The sequence below is a fragment of the Mus caroli genome, unplaced genomic scaffold (assembly GCF_978045245.1).
Source record: "Mus caroli unplaced genomic scaffold, Mus_caroli_1 scaffold_17, whole genome shotgun sequence".
NCBI classification, from domain to species: domain Eukaryota; kingdom Metazoa; phylum Chordata; class Mammalia; order Rodentia; family Muridae; genus Mus; species Mus caroli.
The window spans coordinates 17,046,978-17,068,175 of record NW_028227272.1 but is presented as its reverse complement, the minus strand read 5'-3'; the positions used below and the strand labels follow the sequence as shown (position 1 = coordinate 17,068,175).

General features: G+C 45.6%; 1 protein-coding gene across 2 annotated transcripts; it reads right to left on the bottom strand.

Annotated features, from left to right (window-relative positions):
- Positions 1-839: 839 nt before the first annotated feature.
- On the bottom strand, positions 840-14,270 carry LOC147000598 (uncharacterized). 2 transcript variants are annotated; one of them, XM_085832241.1, is made up of 4 exons: positions 14,154-14,270; positions 9,581-9,843; positions 7,934-8,119; positions 840-2,677 (listed from the first exon to the last, which is right to left on the bottom strand). In XM_085832241.1, exon 4 carries the CDS (start codon positions 2,620-2,622, stop codon positions 976-978), a length of 1,647 nt encoding a protein of 548 aa, XP_085688367.1. In that variant the 5' UTR covers positions 2,623-2,677; positions 7,934-8,119; positions 9,581-9,843; positions 14,154-14,270; the 3' UTR covers positions 840-975. The 2 variants fall into 2 exon arrangements, with proteins under 2 accessions (XP_085688367.1, XP_085688368.1); XM_085832242.1 differs by lacking the exons at positions 9,581-9,843; positions 14,154-14,270 and having other exon boundaries at positions 7,934-8,278.
- Between the last annotated feature and the right edge of the window lie 6,928 nt (positions 14,271-21,198).

The following is a 21,198-nucleotide window of genomic DNA, read 5'->3' as shown; positions in this document are numbered from 1 at the left end:
TGGTGGTGGAGAGATGAATCCCTGGGGCTCATTGGCTGTAAAGATGAGCCAGTTTCAGTGAGAGACCCTGTCTCAAAAGGAATAAGCATAAAATGATAGGGGAGACACTAAGTGCTCTCTCCTCTGGCCTCTGTACATGTATAGGAGTGTCCCTGGGTATGAACACACCACCACACAAAATAAGATGGGGAGCAATTGAAAACACCTGTCTTCTACTTCTGGTCTCCACATGTATGCACATGCATGTACATGTTGTAGGATATTTGCTCACAATACTGAATCTCAAGATTCTGTTGTTTACTGGAAAAACCTGTTTCTAGTTGTGTCAGCTCAGCCCATAACTGTGAGTGTTCGCTGATTCGCCCGCGAATGAGGACACCACACACAATAGGGTTCTTCTGCAGTAAGCTTTATGCGTCTTGAGAGGGAGAGCATAAGCTTCACAACCGGAGACCCCAGGCAGTCCCAGCCCCTCCTTTTTATAGGAATTCTCCCTGCCTCGGACGTAACAAGCCATGATTGGCTCAACACTGATCACCCCATCCCTGAGGCGGAGCTGCCCGGGGCGGGGATTTCTAGCGCAGGCGCAAACTAGGTGTTTACTAGTTGGTGCTGAGGAAATGACTCAGCACCGGAAGATTAGCGGCGCCCCACATCTCCCCCTTTTTTGTCTAATAAAACCAACTGGACACCCAGTATGAGAGGACGGGAACATTGGCCGAATCCTCTTACTCAGAGATGTAAGAACTATGTCCGCAAGCAACGACTAGGCTTGAGTGGGACCCGAAGTTGCTCCGACCTGTCCCTCTGCCATTTTTTCGAGGAGGGGAAGACTAGGGCAGGAAACCCCCACTAGACGGCATATTCCCCAGGTGGGACGGGGGGACCACCTGTGCGATGCATTGCTCTACAATCCTCTAGGGCTGCTGAAGCTCACCCGCTAAGGCGCGGGCAGCCAGCAACCAGTGGTGCAAATCAATTTTGTTTAAGCGCCGCCAACCATACCTGTGCAGATTGCCCCTGCTCCAGGGCAGCAAGCGCCTGGGATATCATGATTTTGTCTCTATTGTTTTTCTTATATAATTTGCAAATTAACCATAAGCTAAGTGCTAGTCCAAAGCAGAGGAGGATTCCGAATAAGCCCACCCCCACCCATTCTTTAAAATAAGAGAAGGCCGATGAAATCCAGGACGCGAAGCCTTCAGTCAGGGAAAAATCAAGTCGCGTGGAGTTGATCTCTACTATAGCCATCCGAAGCTCTTGGAGAGTCTGATCAAATTCCATCGACCAATTATTTCTCAGCTGTAAGGACAAATTCTTAGAAAGGTTTGCAGCACGGGTAAAATTTTTAAATTGTATGGAGGTAATACAGAGGCCTGGCAGTTTCATTTCACATCCCAATTGGGCAATTTGCCAAAGAATGTCTATTTGTTCTTGAACCAAGTCTATACGTTGGTTCACCAATAACAGACCCCCCTGTAATTGGGAGTATGCGAAATGCCCCTTATCCATGGCTACAGTGATTGAGGCCGAGAGTTGGTTGATGGTATCGGCCGTTTGTATTGTCCCGCTCAGAGCTAACGCAGAGGCGGTAACCGAGGCAGTGATCCCCACTGCCGCTAAGGTACCAACTATAACTGCCGATACTCCAAAATCTCTTTTTTCTCTAAACAAGGCCAAAGAGCTGGGCGCCACCACCGGGACCGGAATAAATCGGGGCAAGCGCATTATCAAAGCTAAAGGAAATTTAGTAGCATTCCAGCACATCACATAATAACAGGCATTCTCACTACAATTTAACTGACTAAAATCATGTGAGCTGGTGGAATTACTAACTACCCATAAAAAAGGGGGCCAAACGCATACAGGCACCGGCCCAAAATCCTTAGTCTGTTGGAAGGCCCAGGGGGACTCATCGCCAAATGACTGTGAGCACAATACCCCCTTTCTAATACGTGCTCCTTGCACAAAGCCTATGGGGGTTAAATCTGTGCAACTGCCATTAAGGCCGCACAGCAACCACAAATCAAAAGGGTTGCCGGTGGCCCTGGGGTTATCCAGACCATTGAGTTTTGCAATATGGAATGATCCATTGGCCAGAGGGGGAGAAAAGGTAAAGTGATTCCCAATAGTCCCTGTTCTGCGAGATTGGCAACCGGACCATGGTAAGATTGACAATGTCTCTTCCTTAGTAGAGCAAAAGGGTGCCAATTTGGGTTGTTTAACAAGTTGGATAATGCTTTTAGGCCAAACTGCTATAATTGAAGTTGCATTTGCACACCAGTGGGTTCCATTAGCGGCCCATACATTGGAAATGAGTGTAGAGACCTGTGACAATAACCCAATACAGTAATTTGATGGGTTGCCGCTGATGAAACACAAGCTCCCTTTAAATATAAAGGTTCTATTATCTATTACCCGTTCAGCTTGTGGGTCCCATGGTAAATATGGTAAACCTAAGGTATCTTCGGTCACAAACAAGCGGGGGAATACTTGCGCATCATGTGTCACTGGCATTGGCAGCGGGAACGTCGACATTATTCCCCATCGGAGCTCCTCCCGTTTGGATGTCACTTGCAGGGGCAGGGTGATTCCCAATATCAGCAGGGCGATCTTCATCATCTTGGGGTATTGATCGTGTTAGTCTTTCTGGGACCCAGAATGGATTTTGTTCGTTCTGCGGGAAAACACAAACAGCTCCCCTGGATCTTATTAGAATAGGATCCGGGCCTCTCCATTTGTTGGTTAAGACATCTTTCCATTTTATTAATTCTTTGGGTCTAGTTGGTTCAGAACAATGTCGTTCTGCCGCAGTATGGCCGTGTGCGTCAAGATTTAAAAAATTGAGGGTGAATAGTGCCAATGACACAGACACTTTTGGCGTACGGGGTATAGCTTCATCAGCGCCCCCTTTTTGTTTAACAACATAAGATTTAAGGGTCCGATGTGCTCTCTCAACAATGCCTTGACCTTGTGGGTTATATGGGATACCAGTTAGATGCGTTACTCCCATTTGGCGACAAAAGCTTTGAAATTTTTGTGAAGTATAAGCTGGTCCGTTATCAGTTTTAATAAATTTAGGTTGTCCCCAAGCGCTCCAAGCCTCGAGGCAGTGTTGGATCGCATGTGTTGCCTTTTCTCCCACATGGGGAGATGCAAAAATAATGCCAGAGCAGGTATCAACGGACACATGAAGATATTGTAATTTGCCAAAGGAGGGGACATGTGTGACATCCATTTGCCATATTTGTAAAGGCTGAATGCCGCGGGGGTTGATCCCCACATGAGGGAGGGGCAGAAATTCACAGCAATTTTGGCAGCTAGTGACGATGTCACGAGCTTCTTTCCTAGTCAAGGAGAAGCGACGGCGCAACGTTTCTGCCGTTACATGAAAGCGATTGTGGAATCCTTTTGCAGCTTCCACAGAGGATGACAGGGCTGTGGCTATTAATTTGGTGGCTTTGTCTGCCAAGTCATTACCCAGGGACATGGGGCCAGGTAGGCCTGAATGAGCCCTGATATGAGTGATGAAAACTGGGAATTTTCTTTGAAGCAACACTGATTGTATTTCTTGAAAAATTTGTGCTAAAGTGCTAGAGGGTTTGATTACTCCAGCCACCTCCAGCAAGTTTACTGCATTTACTACATAACTAGAGTCTGACACAATATTGAGGGGTTCAGAGAAGGTTTTTAATACCTCCAGAACCACTAGACACTCTATTACTTGAGGTGATGCTTCTTTATATTGTTTGGAACATATTTTGCCATTGACCACAAAGGCCCCTACACCATTCTTGGAGCCATCGGTATACACCATGAGCCCTTCCTTAATTGGGTTTCTTACCGTTACCTGCGGGAACACAATTGACTGGCTCTGGGCAAAGTGTAGGATCGGGTGTTTGGGATAGTGATTGTCTATGCTTCCAGGGAAAGTTGTAACTAATATAGCCCAGTCATTAGATATGGCGGCCAAGGTCTGAACTTGCACAGAGGTATAAGGCACCACCAAGAGGTGGGGGCTACGCCCGAAATGGGTGATGGCTGCTTTATAGCCTCTGAGTGCAAGCTGAGCTATGGCTTCAGGATACCAATGTATTATTTTTGCTGGGGATACATTTGGGTGAACCCATAGCAGGGGCCCATTCTGCCAAAGAACGGCAGTTGGCAAATGGGCAGTTTGTAAGACACACAGACTAAAGGGTTGTGATTCTTCGATACGGAGCAGCTGCGCTTGTGTCAGGGCCATTTCCACCTTTTGTAGGGCCAGATCAGCAGCTGGAGTCAATGTTCGGGGGGACGTGATGTGCGAATCTCCTTCTAAGATATTGAACAAAGATCTTAATTCCGAAGTGGGGATTTTTAAAAAGGGTCTAAGCCAGTTAATGTCCCCCAACAATTTCTGAAAATCATTTAGGGTATGGAGGTGGTCCCTTCTTATCTCTAATTTTTGAGGTATGATGTTATTTGGTGTCACCATGGTACCCAGGAACTGTCCAGTATTTGAAATTTGGACCTTTTCTACAGCTATTTGAAGTCCCCATTGACTCAAAGTTTTAAGTAAAAGGGGGTAGGCCCTTTGAAGCAGGCCAAGGTCCTTGTGGCACAGAAGGATGTCGTCCATATAATGGAGCATGACTAACGAGGGAAATTGATCCCTTACTGGAGAAAGGGCCTCCTGCACATAAAGTTGGCACATAGTAGGGCTGTTGGACATTCCTTGTGGTAGAACCTTCCATTGGTACCTTTTATCGGGTTCCATATGATTAACAGAGGGTATGGTGAAAGCAAATCTGGGCCTATCTATTGGACATAGAGGTATAGAAAAGAAACAGTCTTTAATATCTATTATAATCAAATTCCAACCCCTGGGCAGGGCGGAGAGCACAGGAAGGCCTCTTTGCACAGGGCCAAACAAATGCATTTGTTCATTAATGGCTCTAAGGTCATGGAGCAACCTCCATTTCCCTGATCTTTTCTTAATAACAAATATGGGAGTATTCCAGGGGGAGGTAGAAGGTTCTATATGATCCAATTTTAGTTGTTCATTTACTAATTGTATTGCGGCCTCCATTTTTTCAGAGGATAGGGGCCATTGAGGGACCCACACCGGGTCCTCTGTTTTCCACGGTATAGGCCGAACCGTCCCCATGGCCCCTAGGAAAAACCCAGTCCTTGTCGGGCTATATTTCCTACTGGTGAAATAGGCTCAATTCCTCCTTGCTCTGACCGTCCTAATCCTTTGCCTGTCCTGTAGCCCATCTTTAGCATCATGTTTTTTGCCTTGTTCAAGCCTTCCCCCAACACAATTTTTTCATTGGACAGGGTTAGGCCCAAATGTTGCATAATGTCTCTCCCCCAAAGGTTTACTGGGAGCGGGAGCACATAAGGTTCAAATTTACCCTTTTGTCCCTCAGGAGCCTTCCAAGTCAAACTCATTGAGCTTATGGCAGGGCATGAATGATATCCCAGGCCTTGTAGAGAGTGGGACGATTTTGTAGTGGGCCAAGCTTTTGGCCACCAGTGCGTGGATATAATACTTTTGTCTGCCCCGGTATCAAGAATACCTTCAAACCTTTTTCCATTTACTTCGAGGCAGAGTTTGGGCCTTTCATTCAGGGATACAACAAGGTAGGCTGAATCAGTTCCTGATGACCCCATCGTTTTGGGACTGGGGCCTGGGGAGCCCTCCCAGAGGGTGTCGGGGAGGAGCAGCAATTGAGCTATCCTATCCCCTGCACTGATGGAAAACACGCCCCTGGGGCTGGAACATAAGACCTGTATTTCGGGGGAATGTAGGTGGTCAACAACCCCAGGATGGACCACTAGGCCCCGTAAGGTGAGTGATCCTCGTCCGAGGATAAGGCCCATGGTCCCAGGGGGCAAAGGTGACATTGGCTCTATAGGTACTGGTTGGATACTCATTTGGGGCATTAGTAGGAGGTCGGAGGCGGCGCGCAGGTCCACCCTTGTGGGTCTTCCTGGGTCGCTTCTTCCGCCATCCCGGAGGTTCTGACAAACCGGTTCCCATATCTTTGAGGGCCCTGGGACCGTGGGCCCAATGACCCGTTTTTTGACACATTGGGAGCAGGAACATTTAATGGAGGCAAAAGCCTTCCCTGTATATCTCGCACTGAGCGACATTGATCTGCTCTATGGTACCCTTTACCACACCTCGTGCAGAGGGTCAAGACCCCCCCTTTCTTTTCTGGGGCTTTGCAATCTCTTTTGAAATGTCCAGGCTTACCACAATTAAAACAGGTCCGTTCACCGGTCTTCTTTTGTGGAGGATGCTTTTGTGCTAACATGATGGCGGCCGCGAGGCCAGTATTGCTAAGTGGACCTCCAAGCTCTCTACACACTCTTAGCCATTCTTGCAACCCTTTTGATTTTCTAGGAGCAATGGCATTCCTGCATTCCTGGGTGGCTTGTTCAAAAATCAGTTGCTCAATAAAGGGTCCTATCCCCTCTGGGTCCCCAAAGATTTTTCCTGCCGCCTCCATCATGCGTGCGACGAAGTCGGCAAAGGGCTCCTGGGGCCCTTGAACAATTTTTGTAAGCTGATTGGTGGTTTCTCCCTTGCGATTAAGTGACTTCCAGGCCCGTATGGCTGTGCTGGAAATCTGGGCGTACGCCCCCCAGTGGTAATTAACTTGATCTGCGGCCCACGGGCCTTGGCCTGTTAAAAGGTCAAATGTCCAATCCCGCTGCTCTTGCGTAAGGGCTATTGCGTTGGCCCTGGCCTGGGACTGGGCTGCCTCATGCCACAAGGCTTTCCATTCTATGTATTGTCCCATAGTAGGCAAGGCGGCTTTAACCACCATTTGCCAATCACTAGGTGTCATGGCAGTTTGTGCCATTCTTTCAAGAATCATAATAGTAAAATTAGCATTGGGACCATATTTTCTTACTGATTCTGCAAGATCTTTTATCTGACTATAGTCTACAGGAGCGTAGATTCTCCCCCCTTCCTGCTCATAAACAGGAAACGCTAATTGTAGCTTGCGGAGGATCTTTTGGGGAAAAAAGGAAGTTGTGGATGACCGGGCCTCATAAGGTGGGGGAGCGGAGGGAATGGCGGCAGCCAACAATCTCCTATCCTTAGAGGAGACACCGGACGCGGGCTTACTTGACTTAGGTCGCCCGCCTTCATCTGGGTGATACCTTTCTCCTTTATATCTAACTGCTTCTTCTTCTAACTCGCCCTCTTCCTCCGAGGTCAGTTTACTGTCCTCGGTTTCGGAAGAATCCGAGGTATCTCTTAGGTGGAGGGCAGCCAGTTCTCGGGTCGGATATAACCCGGGCCTGCTGCTCCCCTTCTCTCCCTTTCTGTTTCTCCCGGGAGGTCCTTTTTCACTTCCCTTTTTTGCCTTTTTTACGGTTTTTGTGCGCACACCCATCCTCTCACTACGCTCGGATTCTGACATACCTTCCTGCATAGCTTCTAAAACCTTTTGCCCTTTCTTTCGCTCCTCTTCACAGGCCTCATCTTCAAGACAACTCTTAACTAGTTTCCATATGGCCTTAACTCCCAACCTGAGGTCTGAACAGGTTTCTAGATCGTTGCCTAGCTTATTCCATGACAGCAGTGTCAGAGATCCTGACACCGCATACCAGGGAGCTACTCGATCAACTTCCTCAACAAAGCGGCGAAGAACTCTATCCCCAAGCTTCAGGTCCCTTCTTTTGAGAAGTTCTTTTAATGAAGTTTGTACTGATTGAGAAGCCCCCATGATACTCTAAAGGAGACTGCAGTTTTATGTCTCCGAGATCGTAAGAACTTCAATTTAACACAACCTTCTATGTTCACAAAAGAAGAGGGCTAGGAACCATACAACCAAGGCCACGAGGACGATAATTAAAGCCTCGGGCAATCCCTCCCACGGCCCGGTTAGTTGAAGGGAATGCGAAAGGGTCAGGTAAAATTCAGGCATACCTTTCCGAGACGTAGTTCCTGCAGTTCTGGACCCTCCCCGTCACCGAGGGATCTCCGACGGTGCTCGCGATGTTCTTCTGTTCTTCGTTTTCCCGGGTTTCGGCACCAGATGTGAGTGTTCGCTGATTCGCCCGCGAATGAGGACACCACACACAATAGGGTTCTTCTGCAGTAAGCTTTATGCGTCTTGAGAGGGAGAGCATAAGCTTCACAACCGGAGACCCCAGGCAGTCCCAGCCCCTCCTTTTTATAGGAATTCTCCCTGCCTCGGACGTAACAAGCCATGATTGGCTCAACACTGATCACCCCATCCCTGAGGCGGAGCTGCCCGGGGCGGGGATTTCTAGCGCAGGCGCAAACTAGGTGTTTACTAGTTGGTGCTGAGGAAATGACTCAGCACCGGAAGATTAGCGGCGCCCCACACATAACACATCTTTAATTCCTTTGGCTGGAACACACACACACATGCCTTTACTACACACCTTTAGTCCTAAACAATGAAGGTAAAGTTAATTTGTCGAAGGAAGCATCCAAGTTTAAAGTGATGTCTAAGTGAATGGCAGAAAAAGTTACAAACCTGAGAAAGATTTGACAGAATAGGATCTGCCCAATTCTCAGAAGAGAGAGGAAAGGGAAGCTACTTGAGAGGCAGGCCAGAGAGAGAGGAAGCAGTTTTACCGGGCCAGTTGTACAGAGACAGGTTGAAGAGAGAGAACAAGCTAGACACAGGTGAAGACAGAACTAGCCAGAGAATGAGCCAGAAGATTAGAACATACTGCCAAAGTTAGTATGAGGCCAAAAGAAGCCAGATTGAATCCGTCTTCTTGGAGAGGAATTTGAACCACAACAGCTGAGTTGAGCCAGCCAGAGTTCAGAAAGAACAAGAAAGGGTGAGCTTATTTGGCAGTAAGTCTCAGGCTATAAACATTCTAGGCCTAGATAATAATTTACAGACGCTAGATGCTTGCAGGAGTTAGGCCTAGGTTAGCAGACAAAGTAAGTCAGAGGCGACAACTACAGGCAAATAAAAGTTATTTTTACATGTGCATGCACATACTCTCATGAACATATACATTTACCCCTCCCCACAAAATGAAAGTAAAGTTAATTTGTCGAAGGAAGCATCCAAGTTTAAAAGTGATGTCTAAGTGAATGGCAGAAAAAGTTACTCCCAAAAACCAAAGGGAGTGACTTGGATAAATACAGATAGAAAATCCTGTTTTATGCTAGGTGTGTGGTCTAATTAAAGCATCATTTGCAGACACAGCTTTCTAGGAATTTCCATTCACATCCCACCACCCAGCCATATGCTCAGAAAAGTGGTGTTTGAGGGGAGAGTTCAGTGTTCTCAGTGTTGTACTTAAATGATGTGCATTTTGGGCTTTATCCCCTGTGCTCTAGCAGACTGCTTGCAGAGTTTTGTCTTCTTTATCTGCCTTCATTACTTGGGGACTCCACCAAACCCCCAGGTGGCTCAGGTTTCCTCCTTTGTACCCTCTCAGTCCCCCTTCCCCGAGTCCATTTCCATTTCCGTGTGTGTGTGTGTGTGTGTGTGTGTGTGTGTGTGTGTGTGTGTGTGTGTGTGTGAGAGAGAGAGAGAGAGAGAGAGAGAGAGAGAGAACACCAATACCTGGAGGCACTTTTTACCTGGGAACCCAGTGGCCAGGTCAGGCCTGGAATCAGGTAGGCAATCTTCGTTCTCCTTGTCTTTCGTTCCAAATCTTCCAGTTTCCATCCTTAGCTGTGGAGCAGACCATTTGCAAGGACTGGTCTTCTCACTCTATCTCTGTTCCCTGGGGACTCTGCCCACCCTTGATTTCAGTCTTCGTCTGGTCTTCCAGTACCATTGCAGTGAAGTGTGGCTTCATTTAAACAGAAGACCCTTGGGGACAGCTCTTCCATCTGTGAACCTGAGGGAGGCATTTTTAGCTCAGCAGTGATAATTGCACTGAGAGATGTTTCCAGGCAGAATCTCTTTGTGCTTTTAAAATTAAGCTATTTTAGAATTGTTTTGGCATGTAGCATTAATATTTGCTTTACAATAACAAAGTTATGGCCGGGCGTGGTGGCGCACGCCTTTTATCCTAGCACCCGGGAGGCAGAGGCAGGAGAATTTCTGAGTTCGAGGCCAGCCTGGTCTACAGAGTGAGTTCCAGGACAGCCAGGGCTATACAGAGAAACCCTGTGAGTTCCAGGACAGTCAGGACTACACAGAGAAACCCTGTCTTGAAAAAAAACCAATAAACAAACAAACAAACAAATAGATAAATAAATAAATAAAATTTAATATTGAATTCCTAGTAAGTAAGAAAAGGATGATTAAAAGGCAACGTGTGAGTGTGTGTGTGCCAGCCTTTTTTTCCTTCAGTGTTGAAGTAAAATTATTTTCATTCTTTATGTCAGCCAACAATTTTTTCTTTTAAAGTATTGTTCATACAATGTGTTATGATTTTCAGCAAACCACAAGCCTATTGCATGTTGCAGTCAGCTTTTCCACCCAGCCAGATCTCTTACATGCTTTTCCAGGGTCTAGCTCAGCAAGTCTCTCTGACTCTCCCATCCATGCCTTCTCCACAACCTCTCTGAGCTAGCCAGGGTCCAGCGTCACATATCCAACTTACTTTGACTTCCCCTGCTTGTATCACAACCAATCTCTAGGTTTCTGTCCAGAACCCAGCCTAACTACCCACAGGTCCCTCCCAAGCCACACCCAACCTTTCTAACCAGTCTGATACACTCCCACAAGCTAGGCGTAAGCCAGGAGGCACATACTGTATACCAGCTCAGCCCCATCTGTTCACATGACTTCATTCCACCCAAGCTCATTGCAAGCTATAGACCCAACCCACACATCATCCTCTCTTCTCCACCAACCTGCTGTGTCCATAGCAGACTTAGAACTAACAAATGAGGTTGACATACCTGGATCTCATCCCTAAAATACAAACAAAATGAAAGATCTTCCCTCCAAAACCTACCAGTAGAAATGTTTGCCAATAATTCCTTAGATTCCTAAGACATATTTAAAAGAATAATCATGAATTCCGTCAAAGAATCCAAGGAGTGCAAAGAAGACAAAAAGCACAATGAAATTAAAGAGCAAGAACTTAGAAGAAACACCTGAGTGATGCTCAAAAGAACACAAAATAAGGCTGAGGAGAGTGATGGAAACAATCCAGGACTTGAGAACAGAGTTTATTTAGTAAGGAGATAGAAACATTGAGGAGAACGGATGCTGACATGAAAACTCAAAACTTTGCAAGAAGAATGAGTCAAGCAGAAGATAAACTGTCAGGATTTGAAGATAAAGGAGAGGATCTAGGTCAGATAAACAAGAACTATGAAAATTTAAAAATGATACACAAGAGGAACAAAAGGGAACTGTGAGATACCAAGAAAAGAAAAACATACCTTCAAATTATGTCGACAAGAATCCCAAATCAATGGCATACACCACATTTTCAACAAGACAACAGAAAACTTCCCCAAGCCGGGCGTGGTGGCGCACGCCTTTAATCCCAGCACTCGGGAGGCAGAGGCAGGCGGATTTCTGAGTTCAAGGCCAGCCTGGTCTACAAAGTGAGTTCCATGTCAGCCAGGGCTATACAGAGAAACCCTGTCTCAAAAAAACGAAACAAAAAAGAAAAAGAAAAGAAAAGTTCCCCAAACTAAGCAAAGATGCACCCATATAGCTACAAAAGAAGCACACACAACCAAATAGGACTTGAAAAGAAACTCCTTGAGGCATGTCAGAGTCAAAACACTAGCATACATAATCGAGGAAGTGTATGGACAGCTACAAGGTAAAAACCAAGTCATATATAAAGGAAAACCCATCACAATAAAAGCCCATTTCTCAGTAGAAACAAAAAGCCAGAGATCTTGGAGGAAAGCATCTCAACTATTACAATACTGTGGTGGCCAGCCTAGATTAAGATATCCAACAAAATGATTCACCATAATTGAAGGAGAAAAAGAACTTCTTAAGATATAAACTGCCCAAATGAATTTGTAGCCACCAATCCAAAAGAAAATACAAGAAGTAAAATTTTGTTCTGAAGAGAGTAAGTATAGCAGAGAAACTGGCAAGATATGTAAACCAGTAATTATTAAAACAACAACAATAACAACAAAGTACTTCTGAAAACAACATGCAGTCAACATTAAAATGACTGTGACTTATACACCCATTTCTATAATCATTTTAAACATTAATGACCTCAGTACTTCAAGACACACGCTGACTGAATGGACCAAGAAAGAAAAGCTGCATGTTGTCTACAAGAAACACAACTTAGGTTTAAAAAAAAGGCACCACCTTCCAGTAAAAGGATGAGTGGAAGTGCTCCAATCCAATTAGACCAGGAAGCAACAAGTATTTCCATTCTAATGCCTGAGAAATAGACTTCAAACTGAAACTAATCAGAAGAGATAAACAGGGACACTTCGTTCACCAAGAAGACATTCCTATCCTAAATACATATGCATCAAACTCTGGCACAAGCTGTGACATAAGTAAGGTATTAGTGCACGTAAAGACACAGGGTAACAGCAATCCATTAATACTAGATAACGTGAATAGCCCACTTTCTCTAATAAGTTGGTCATCTGGACAAAACACCAACAGGGAAACATAAGAATTTAATTGATTTATTACATCAAAAAGGCTTAACATACCTACAGAATATTCCACCCAAACACCAAAGAACATGTATTCTACTCATCAGACCAAGGAACCTTCTCTAAGACAGATCATGTCTTATGGCACAAAACAAATCTGTACAAATTCAAAACGATGGAAATCACTCTTTGCATCCTATCTGACTGTACCACAGTTCAACTTAACATTGACAGCAAACCAATCTGCAGTCAGTGCACAGACTCCTGGAAACTGAAAAACCCAATGACATATGTAAAGACAGACTTAGTGGCTGTGACCATTATCTGACCAGCCATAGAGGTCTTGGTGCCCCACTGTGCACAGGCCAAGATGGAGCCATGGCCCAATCATCTTCTCAATATGGACCATGCTCTGCCTGGTTTAGCAGTTGCTCCAGCAGTGGCTTTCCACTTTCAGTTGCACAGTGTCCCAATAACCTGCATCACATATAGCCTCAAGAGGGTCACCTCAGCCAGCATGCACTGTCTGCCAGGGCCAGCTAGGCCCTCTGAGCCCACTGTGATTTTTGACTCAGGTAGTTACATGAGCAGAACTCAAATTTGGTCCCAGTATGGAAGGGAGACTTCTGTTTTCCTGTAGTCCTCTGTAATCATTATTTAAAACTTACTGCCCATGAGATCTTAAAGGGTTTTAAATCGAGTAGTCTTCGTTTCTCTGGAAGCAGTACACAGGGGTTCAGTTGCTGGTTTGTGAGCCATTACCTTACCCCTCCCATTTTATTGTCATTAGTTTGAAAAGATGTGTTCAATGTTTCTTGAATGTAACTGTTTCCTATTTTAGAAATTCAAACATATTTCTTTAAAACATGAGAACGTTTATTTCTGGGTTTTTACTAGTATTCTGTCTCCATTCCATCTCAACCCATGTCTCAAGTGCTAAGGCTATGAACAGTCCAAGAGAGCACCTCCCCAGTGAATCACTCAACAGCACCTCTTTCCCGAGATCTGCCTCGACTAGACAGAGGCTCAGAAGACCTTCATCTTAAGATCCCTATAACAAAACCTCTTTCTAAACCTTACATAAAATGGTAATTTTGTGTTGCATGAATTTCACTGTTTGAACTCATAGCCACTATCTTAGGGGAACTTTTGTGTTACCATGAACTTCAGCAACCTAACCCCTGAGTAAAACTCACCTGGGGCAATACAGAGAGAGCCTTCATCAAACACATGGACCTGATTTTCCCAAATTAGTGTGGGCTTCGCAAAAGCAGCTAGAGACCATACTATGTGTGTATGGCATTGGACTAAAGTAGGCCACGGGTCTTGACTGTCAGTCACTGTCCTCACCTGTGCAGTGTGTCACACATCTGGATCCAAATGACAGAACTTGCTATGGTTGCAATGAAGTGCTTTCAGGAAAGGGAGAATTAGAGAAAGAAGGCAGCTGCCATTTAGCTCAGCTGCCAAGAGACAGAGTTAGGAATACACAGCTGGCTGGAGCAGAGCGAGCACCAAATAGAGAGGCAGATAGAGAGGTAGGGATATTGCATCTGACACCAGCCAGTCAGAGAAAATGGCACCACCACCCACCCCTTACCTGGAACAAGCTACGTAGGCTCCCTGGATGCATGGTGTGGTATCCAGACAAACACTGACAGCACATAAAGATAGATGACCAGCAGGAAAGGCCTTTCACACTCCTGCAGAGCCTGAATCCCAGAACACTATTCATACAGAAAGTATGAGCCTTAATCTAACAGTGAGAAGACTGTGACTTGCTGAGTAGGTGGGGGCGGGGGTGGGGTTGTAGCCAGGCTAGAGAATTCTAGTGGACTTCCATCCAGGGCACGCTGGCAGCTTGTCTGAATTTCTGAGTGGCGCTTCCTCCTCCTGTCACGATTAATGCACGTGACAGTTGTGTCGGGGCAAATTATCCTTTTGCTTTTGGAAGTGCTTTTCAGTCCCTTATTTTTTCATTATTTCTATGCTTATTAGCTTGACAACTTTACACTTTGTTAACTCTCTGTTTTAACTTGTATCCTGTAAAGGAAATCCTTTACAACACTCCTTTTCCTTCTATGCCTACAAAATGTTTAATCTGCATTTCCACATGTACAACAGACTGGGCTCTGTACCTCTTAGCTCACCCTCCTGTATGTCCTCTCGTCACGCTTTGTAAACCTTCTCACTCTTTCCTGGTCTCCATTCCGACACTGATAACAGCAGCTAAGCAGATTAACCACGAGGTTCCCACTGCCATTGTTTTGTTTTCAGTTCATTAATTTCTGCTTTGATATCTCTCTCTCTCTCTCTCTCCTTTCTCTTTCTTTCTACTTTGTTTTTTCTTCTTTCTTCTTATCTGCTGGCTTTGGTTTGGTGTGTTCTTGTCTTTCACATCATTAAGTCATTTATCTGTGTTCTGTCTGTGCTTTGTGTGTGTTTGAGTGTGTAAGTGTGAGCATGTGTGTGTGTGTGTGTCTACTTAAAGCTATATATATTTCCCTTGTGGGTGGTGTGTTTTCATTTAATTCAACTCCTGATCATTTTACATGTCTTTCTAAATGTCTTCTTTGACTCACATTGTTACACTGAGTGTTGTTCAGGCTTTGTGACTTCCTGCAGTTACTTGCATCACTTGACTGCTAATTTTAAGCTCTGTTTCACTGAGGGAGACAGCATGAACACAGTTATTTCATTTCTTTACTTGTTGACATTTGTTTTGTATTCAAGTATGTGCTGTAGTAATCAGGACAGATTTTGAGTCAAAAGATTTGTAGTTTGGTGGCCTTGGGCATTTTGCCTGGCTATAGGAGGTTGCCTTGGGCATTGGTGGCTATAGGAGGTGGCCTTCGGCATTGGTGGCCTTGGGCATTTTGCCTGGCTATAGGAGGTTGCCCCTTCAGGTTCCAGATCCCTATTGCTAGGAGTCTCAGTTAAGGTCACTTCCCCTTGGCTTCTGGGAGCCTCCCCATCCCAGGTCTATGGCACATCCTTAGAGACACCCCCAATCCTGGCCAGATGCAGATTTCCATTCATTCTTCTGGCCCTCTGGGCCTCTCTCCTGTCTCTCTCCACATCTAATTCTGACACTCCCCCCCATTTCCCTCCTGAGTTTTTCTATCTTCCCCTGTTTCCAGGATTCCAAGAGACAACTGACAGTGAAGGTTATAGGGTCAAGCAGTCCTAAGGGTTAAAAAGGCCAGTTGACTAACAATTGAGGATCCTTTAAAGGGCCATGCATACAAAATAAACCACACCACACTCCATAGTATCCTCTCCATATTACAATGCAAATAGTCCAACTCTATATGTCATCATTGTTACTTTATGACATATTTTCATCTTAATCCTTCAAAAGTCCAAACCAAAGGTTATCTTGAAACTCAGGGACACCTCTTAATTTTAGCCCCCTTTAAAATCAATAGACAAATCTAATGCATCAAACAGGCAATGTCACAGAATACCGTTCCAAAAGTGAGCACTGGAGACATAGGGAGGAAATACTGACCTAATGCAAGACCAGACCCCAGCTGGGAAAGCAGGAAATCCAGACATGTCCCATGTCTGAGACTTCAGTTTCATTGGGCTACAGTGGTTCCACCCTTCATCTTTTCTTCCCGAAACATGACCCCCACCCCCACCCCTTGACTCCACTCCCTGTATGTAGCTCTCCTTGCCAGATGTCACATGGCTCTAGTATCTGAACTGAGATCTCTACTGCAACCTAGGTTTCACGTTTACAACTTCATGCTATGCCTTCTCAGGACCTTCACACAGGACTCCCCTGCCACACATGCTCTAACACCAGCTGTCTGAAACATCATGGGAAGATATCCTACTGTTGCATCCTTCATACTTCTAAATTCAACATGGCCTTTTTGCCATTGCCATGGCCTGCTGCCTGATTGGGGTGGGCTCAAAGCCCTTGAACCTCAGCAGCGGTGGTGGCTGTTTGGGCTCTTGCCTTTGCAGCAACTTCCCTATTGCTCCATGCCAATCAGGAGGTGTAGGAAGCCAACTCTAAGATGGCGCCGGTTTCCAGTGTGCCGTTGTCATAAACAACACCACTGCGCAGGCGTAAACCCGAGTCTGGCACCAACCCCTCCCGAGCTGGTACATGCTAATTAGGTGACAGCGGTTCAACCTATCCCAGGAGGACACGAAGCCTTTCCCTGTGCTGGGGTGCATATAAGCAGACCTCCCTGGGTTCCCTGGGTCCCTGTAGCAGCATCGAGGCGTTCCTGCAATAAAGGCTGTTGAGAAGAATCCGACCGTGTTGTGTCTTCCTTGCCAGCTGAGGTGGGCGCAACAAGGAGGCCTCTCCTGTTTAGTAGGGGTGGGGTGGAAGGGCCTGATTCTCCACAGTAACCACTGAAGCTTGGCAAGTAAACTCCCTGCCACATTTTTCTCTTATACTGTATATAGTCTATATCCTCTTCTGTGTTTGCTTTGTCGTTGCGGACCTCCATAGGCATTATTAAAAATCATGCTACAGATCCACTGTTATTCTGTCTTTCAAATTTCCTCCACCAAAAAAAAGTAGTGCACTGATTTTAATTTAGCCTCAGGCAAGATGCTGTTGCAGGGTAACGGTGGGGAGGAACATACCTGGCTATTGCCAGCTAACTGTGGGGGTGCAGTCTAGCCAGAATATTAGGGGCTCAGGTCATTGTCTATGTGACTGTTGGTCACAGGATTATGGAGTTGAGGACTCGTGGTGTCAGGCACCTGTGTCTGGGAATGTGGCTCACTGTTCCGTCCCTTGTAGTTTTCTACTGGGTCTCTGGAGTAAGCCTCGTTTGATCAGAACACAGACTACCTTTCGAGGTCCCACAATTTCTTTGTTTCATTTTTAGTGTAATTTTATAAAGAAAGTTTCATTATGCCAAAGAATTTTAAATATTTTATATTAAATTATATATGAATATATCTTGTTCAAATTATGATATACTGTAATACCTTTAGTGAAACATTTAAAGCAATATTTTAGGGTATGCTACTATTTTCTTATATCCTAAATTAACTACATATGGTGTATAACAATTTTCCTGCTTTCTTTCCCCTTAATAGAACTTCATTCAGTAAAATTTTCTGTTTTAAAAGAACGTGCCTCTGTCCAGTTTTTCAGAGCAAAAGTTCAGAGCGCAAAGTTAATGCCTCTTTCAAGTCCTAGGCAACATCAACAGTCTCTAACTAATCACATGACAGCTTATAACTTATCCATGTGCATAGATCCAAATGTACCAGAGATATGCAAGTCAAAATGACCCTGAGATTCCACCTTACACCAATCAGAATGGCTAAGATCAAAGACTCAAGTGATAGCACATGCTGGCATGGTTGTAGAGAAAGAGGGACACTCCACCATTGCTGGTGGGATTGCAAACTGGTACAACCACTCTGAAAAACAATCTGGCTGTTCCTCAGAAAATTAGAAATAGTTCTACCTGAAGACCCAGCTATAGTACTCTTGGGCATATACCCAAAAGACACTCCACTGTACCACAAGGAACATGTGCTGCCCCATGTTCATGCTTTATTTGTAATAGCCAGAAGCTGGAAACAACCCAGATATCCCTCAACTGAAAAATGGATACAGAAAATATGGTTCATTTACACAATGGTATACTATTTGGCTATTAAAAATGGTATACAGCATGACTTTTGCAGGCAAATAGATGGAACTAGAAGATATCATCCTGAGCGAGGTAACTCAGACCCAAAAGGACACGCATGGTATGTACTCACTGATAAGTGGATATTAGCTAAAGAGTACAGAATACCTTGGATACAACCTACAGACAGGTGTGTAACAAGCAGAGAGGCCCAAGTAAGAAGGCTTCAATCCCACCTAGAAGGGGAAGGAAATAATCATGAAAGGCAGAGGGAGGGAGGAACCTATGTAGGAGAAAAGAAAGGGAGGGGAAAAGGGGAACAGGTTCAGATATGGGGGGAGGGACAGGAAAGAAGCCCAGAGGGCCAAGAGAATGAATGGAAATAAGCAGCCTCGGGAGGTGGGAGGTGGGGGTGGGGAAACCATCTAGAAAATAGCAGAGACCCAAGAGGTGAGAGACTCTCAGGACTCACTTGAGGTGACCTTAACCAAAATGCCCCAACATAGGGAGAGGGAACTCGAAGAGTCCACCTCCAGTATAGACAGGGTCTCAAAGTGGAGGGACAGGGTTACTAGCTCACAGTCAAAATTTCTGACCCAGAACTGTTCCAGTATAAAAGAACTGCAGGGACAAAAATGGAGAAGAGACTAAAGGAAGGGTGGTCCAACTTGGGATCCATTTCATGGGGCAGGGGCATGATGATGTGCATACAGATGGTTTCCTGGCATGGCTGTCCTCTGAGAGGCCTTACCAGCAGCTGACTGAGACAGAGCAGATACTTACACCCAATCACTGGACTAAAGTCAGGGACCTGTAAGGTTGAATTATGGGATAGATTGAAGAAGCTGAAAGGGAGAGCAACCCCATAGGAAGACCAGCAGTCTCAACTAATCCAGACCCCAGAGAGCTCCCAGAGACTGAGCCACCAACCAGCAGCATACATGGGCCCCTGGCACATATATAGCAGAGGTCTGCATGGTCTGGCCACAGTGGGAGAGGATGCACTTAATCCTCGAGAGACTTGAGGCCCCAAGGGAGGAGGAGGCCTGGTGGGAGGGGGAGCACCCTCTCAGAGGCAATAGGGAGGAGGAATGGGATGAGAAACTGTGGGAGGGGGGACTGAGGGGGAAGATGACTCGAATGTAAATAAATAAAATATCTTGGAAAAATACTATTCAGGTACTAAAAACAAGGACATCATGAATTTTGTAGGTAAATGGATAGAACTCAAAAATATCATCCCGGGTGAGGTAAGCCAGACTCAAAAGGACATACATGGTAGGTATTCACTGATGAGTGATATTAGCTAAAAACTGCAGAATACCCATGACACAACCCACAGACCCTAAGAAGTTTAACAAGAAGGAAGGTGCAAGTGAGAAGGCTTCAATCCCACTTAGAAGGGGGAACAAAATAATCATGGGAGGCAGAGGGAGTGAGGGACCTGGGTGAAAAGGGGGAGAGGGGAAAGGGAGGCAGGATCAGGGATGGGGGAGACAGGAGAGAAGCCCAGAGGGCCAGGAGAATAAATAGAAATATGAAGCAATGGGGGTTGGGATGGGGAAAACCTTTACAAAGTCCCAGAGAGCTGGGATGTGAGAGGCTCCTAGGACTCAATGGGGATGACCTTAGCCAAAATGCCTAACAGTGGGGAGAGGGAACCAGAACAGATCACCTCTAGTAAATAGTCAGGGCCCTCAGTGGAGGGATGGCATCACCAGCCTACCTTCAAAATTTTTGACCCAGAATTGTTCCCACCTAAAAGAAATACAGGGAGGAGAGACTGAAGGAAAGGCCATCCAGTGACTAGGCCAAGTTGGGATCCATCCCATGGGCTGGCACTAAAGCCTGACACTGTTACTGATGCTAGTTGTGCTTGCAGACAGAAGCCTAGCATGGCTGTCCTCTGAGAGACTCTACCAGCAACTGACTGAGACAGATAAAGACACTAACAGACAACCATTGGATTGAGGTCGGGGACCCCTGTAGAAAAGTTAGAGGAAGGATTGAAGCAGCTGAAGGGGATCGAAACACCATAGAAAGACCAACAGTGCCAACTAACCTGGACCCCTGGGAGCTCCCAGAGAGCCACCAACCAAAGAGCATACATGGGCTGGTCTTGTCGGGCATAGTGAGAGAGGATGTGCCTAAACCTGTTAAAACTTGATGATCCAGGGAAGGAGGATGTTGGGGGTGAGGTGAGGGTGGGTGGGTGGGTGGATAAGGGGGTGGGTAGGTTTGAATGGTGGGGCAAAGGGGATGGGGTAGGGGGTGAAGAATTCTTAGAAGAGGAACCTGGAAGAGGTACAACATTTGAAACATAAATAAAACAATTTTTTTAAAAAAAGTGATCACACAGTGACCATATAGTGCTCTGAGCCTCCAAGTGCGATTTCCTAGAACTGCCAACTTGTGGCCAATCCTTTGTCCACTCTGATGTTGTATGTGCTATTCCTGTAGTACACTTGTACAGACCTTTGAGCACTCCTGAAATGGAGACACTGTCTGCGAAGGCGGCATGTTTTTTCCTGGAGGAAGTCTTCCACTAGGGCAGGCTCTGAGCTTTCATCGCATTGCCCACTCTCACTTTTTACCTCTGCTCTGCTTCCTGCTCCTATCTGCAGCCACGTTCCCCTGCCAGGATAGGCTCTTACGCCTCTGGAACAGAAACCAGAACAAACAGTTCGTGGTGTTATCTCATCAACAAAAAGTACCTAATAGGCAAGTAGGTACCAGGGAGCAGAATTTACTCTTAAGAACCTGATTGTTGTTTGTTTGTTTTTTTCAGGAAAATGTGTAACGTTTTAGATTTAAAACCCCCAAAGCAACAGAGTGCTGTAAGTTGAACTTAAATTTAGAGACATGCAGGATGCAAGAGCGAGCCCTTGTGAATTCTTTCCATGATGTTTCAGACAGCCGATGCCTAAGTGTGTGTGGCAGGGGAGTCCCTGTGTGAAGAGCTTGAGGGGCGAGGGCCTACGATAGAGAGGGCAGTGCATGAAATTGTGAAAGTGAAACCTGGGTTAC

What these genes read in the sequence shown, in the direction of transcription:
- LOC147000598 (XM_085832241.1), bottom strand. Translation starts at nt 2,622, where the DNA reads ATGATGAAGATCGCCCTGCTGATATTGGGAATCACCCTGCCCCTGCAA.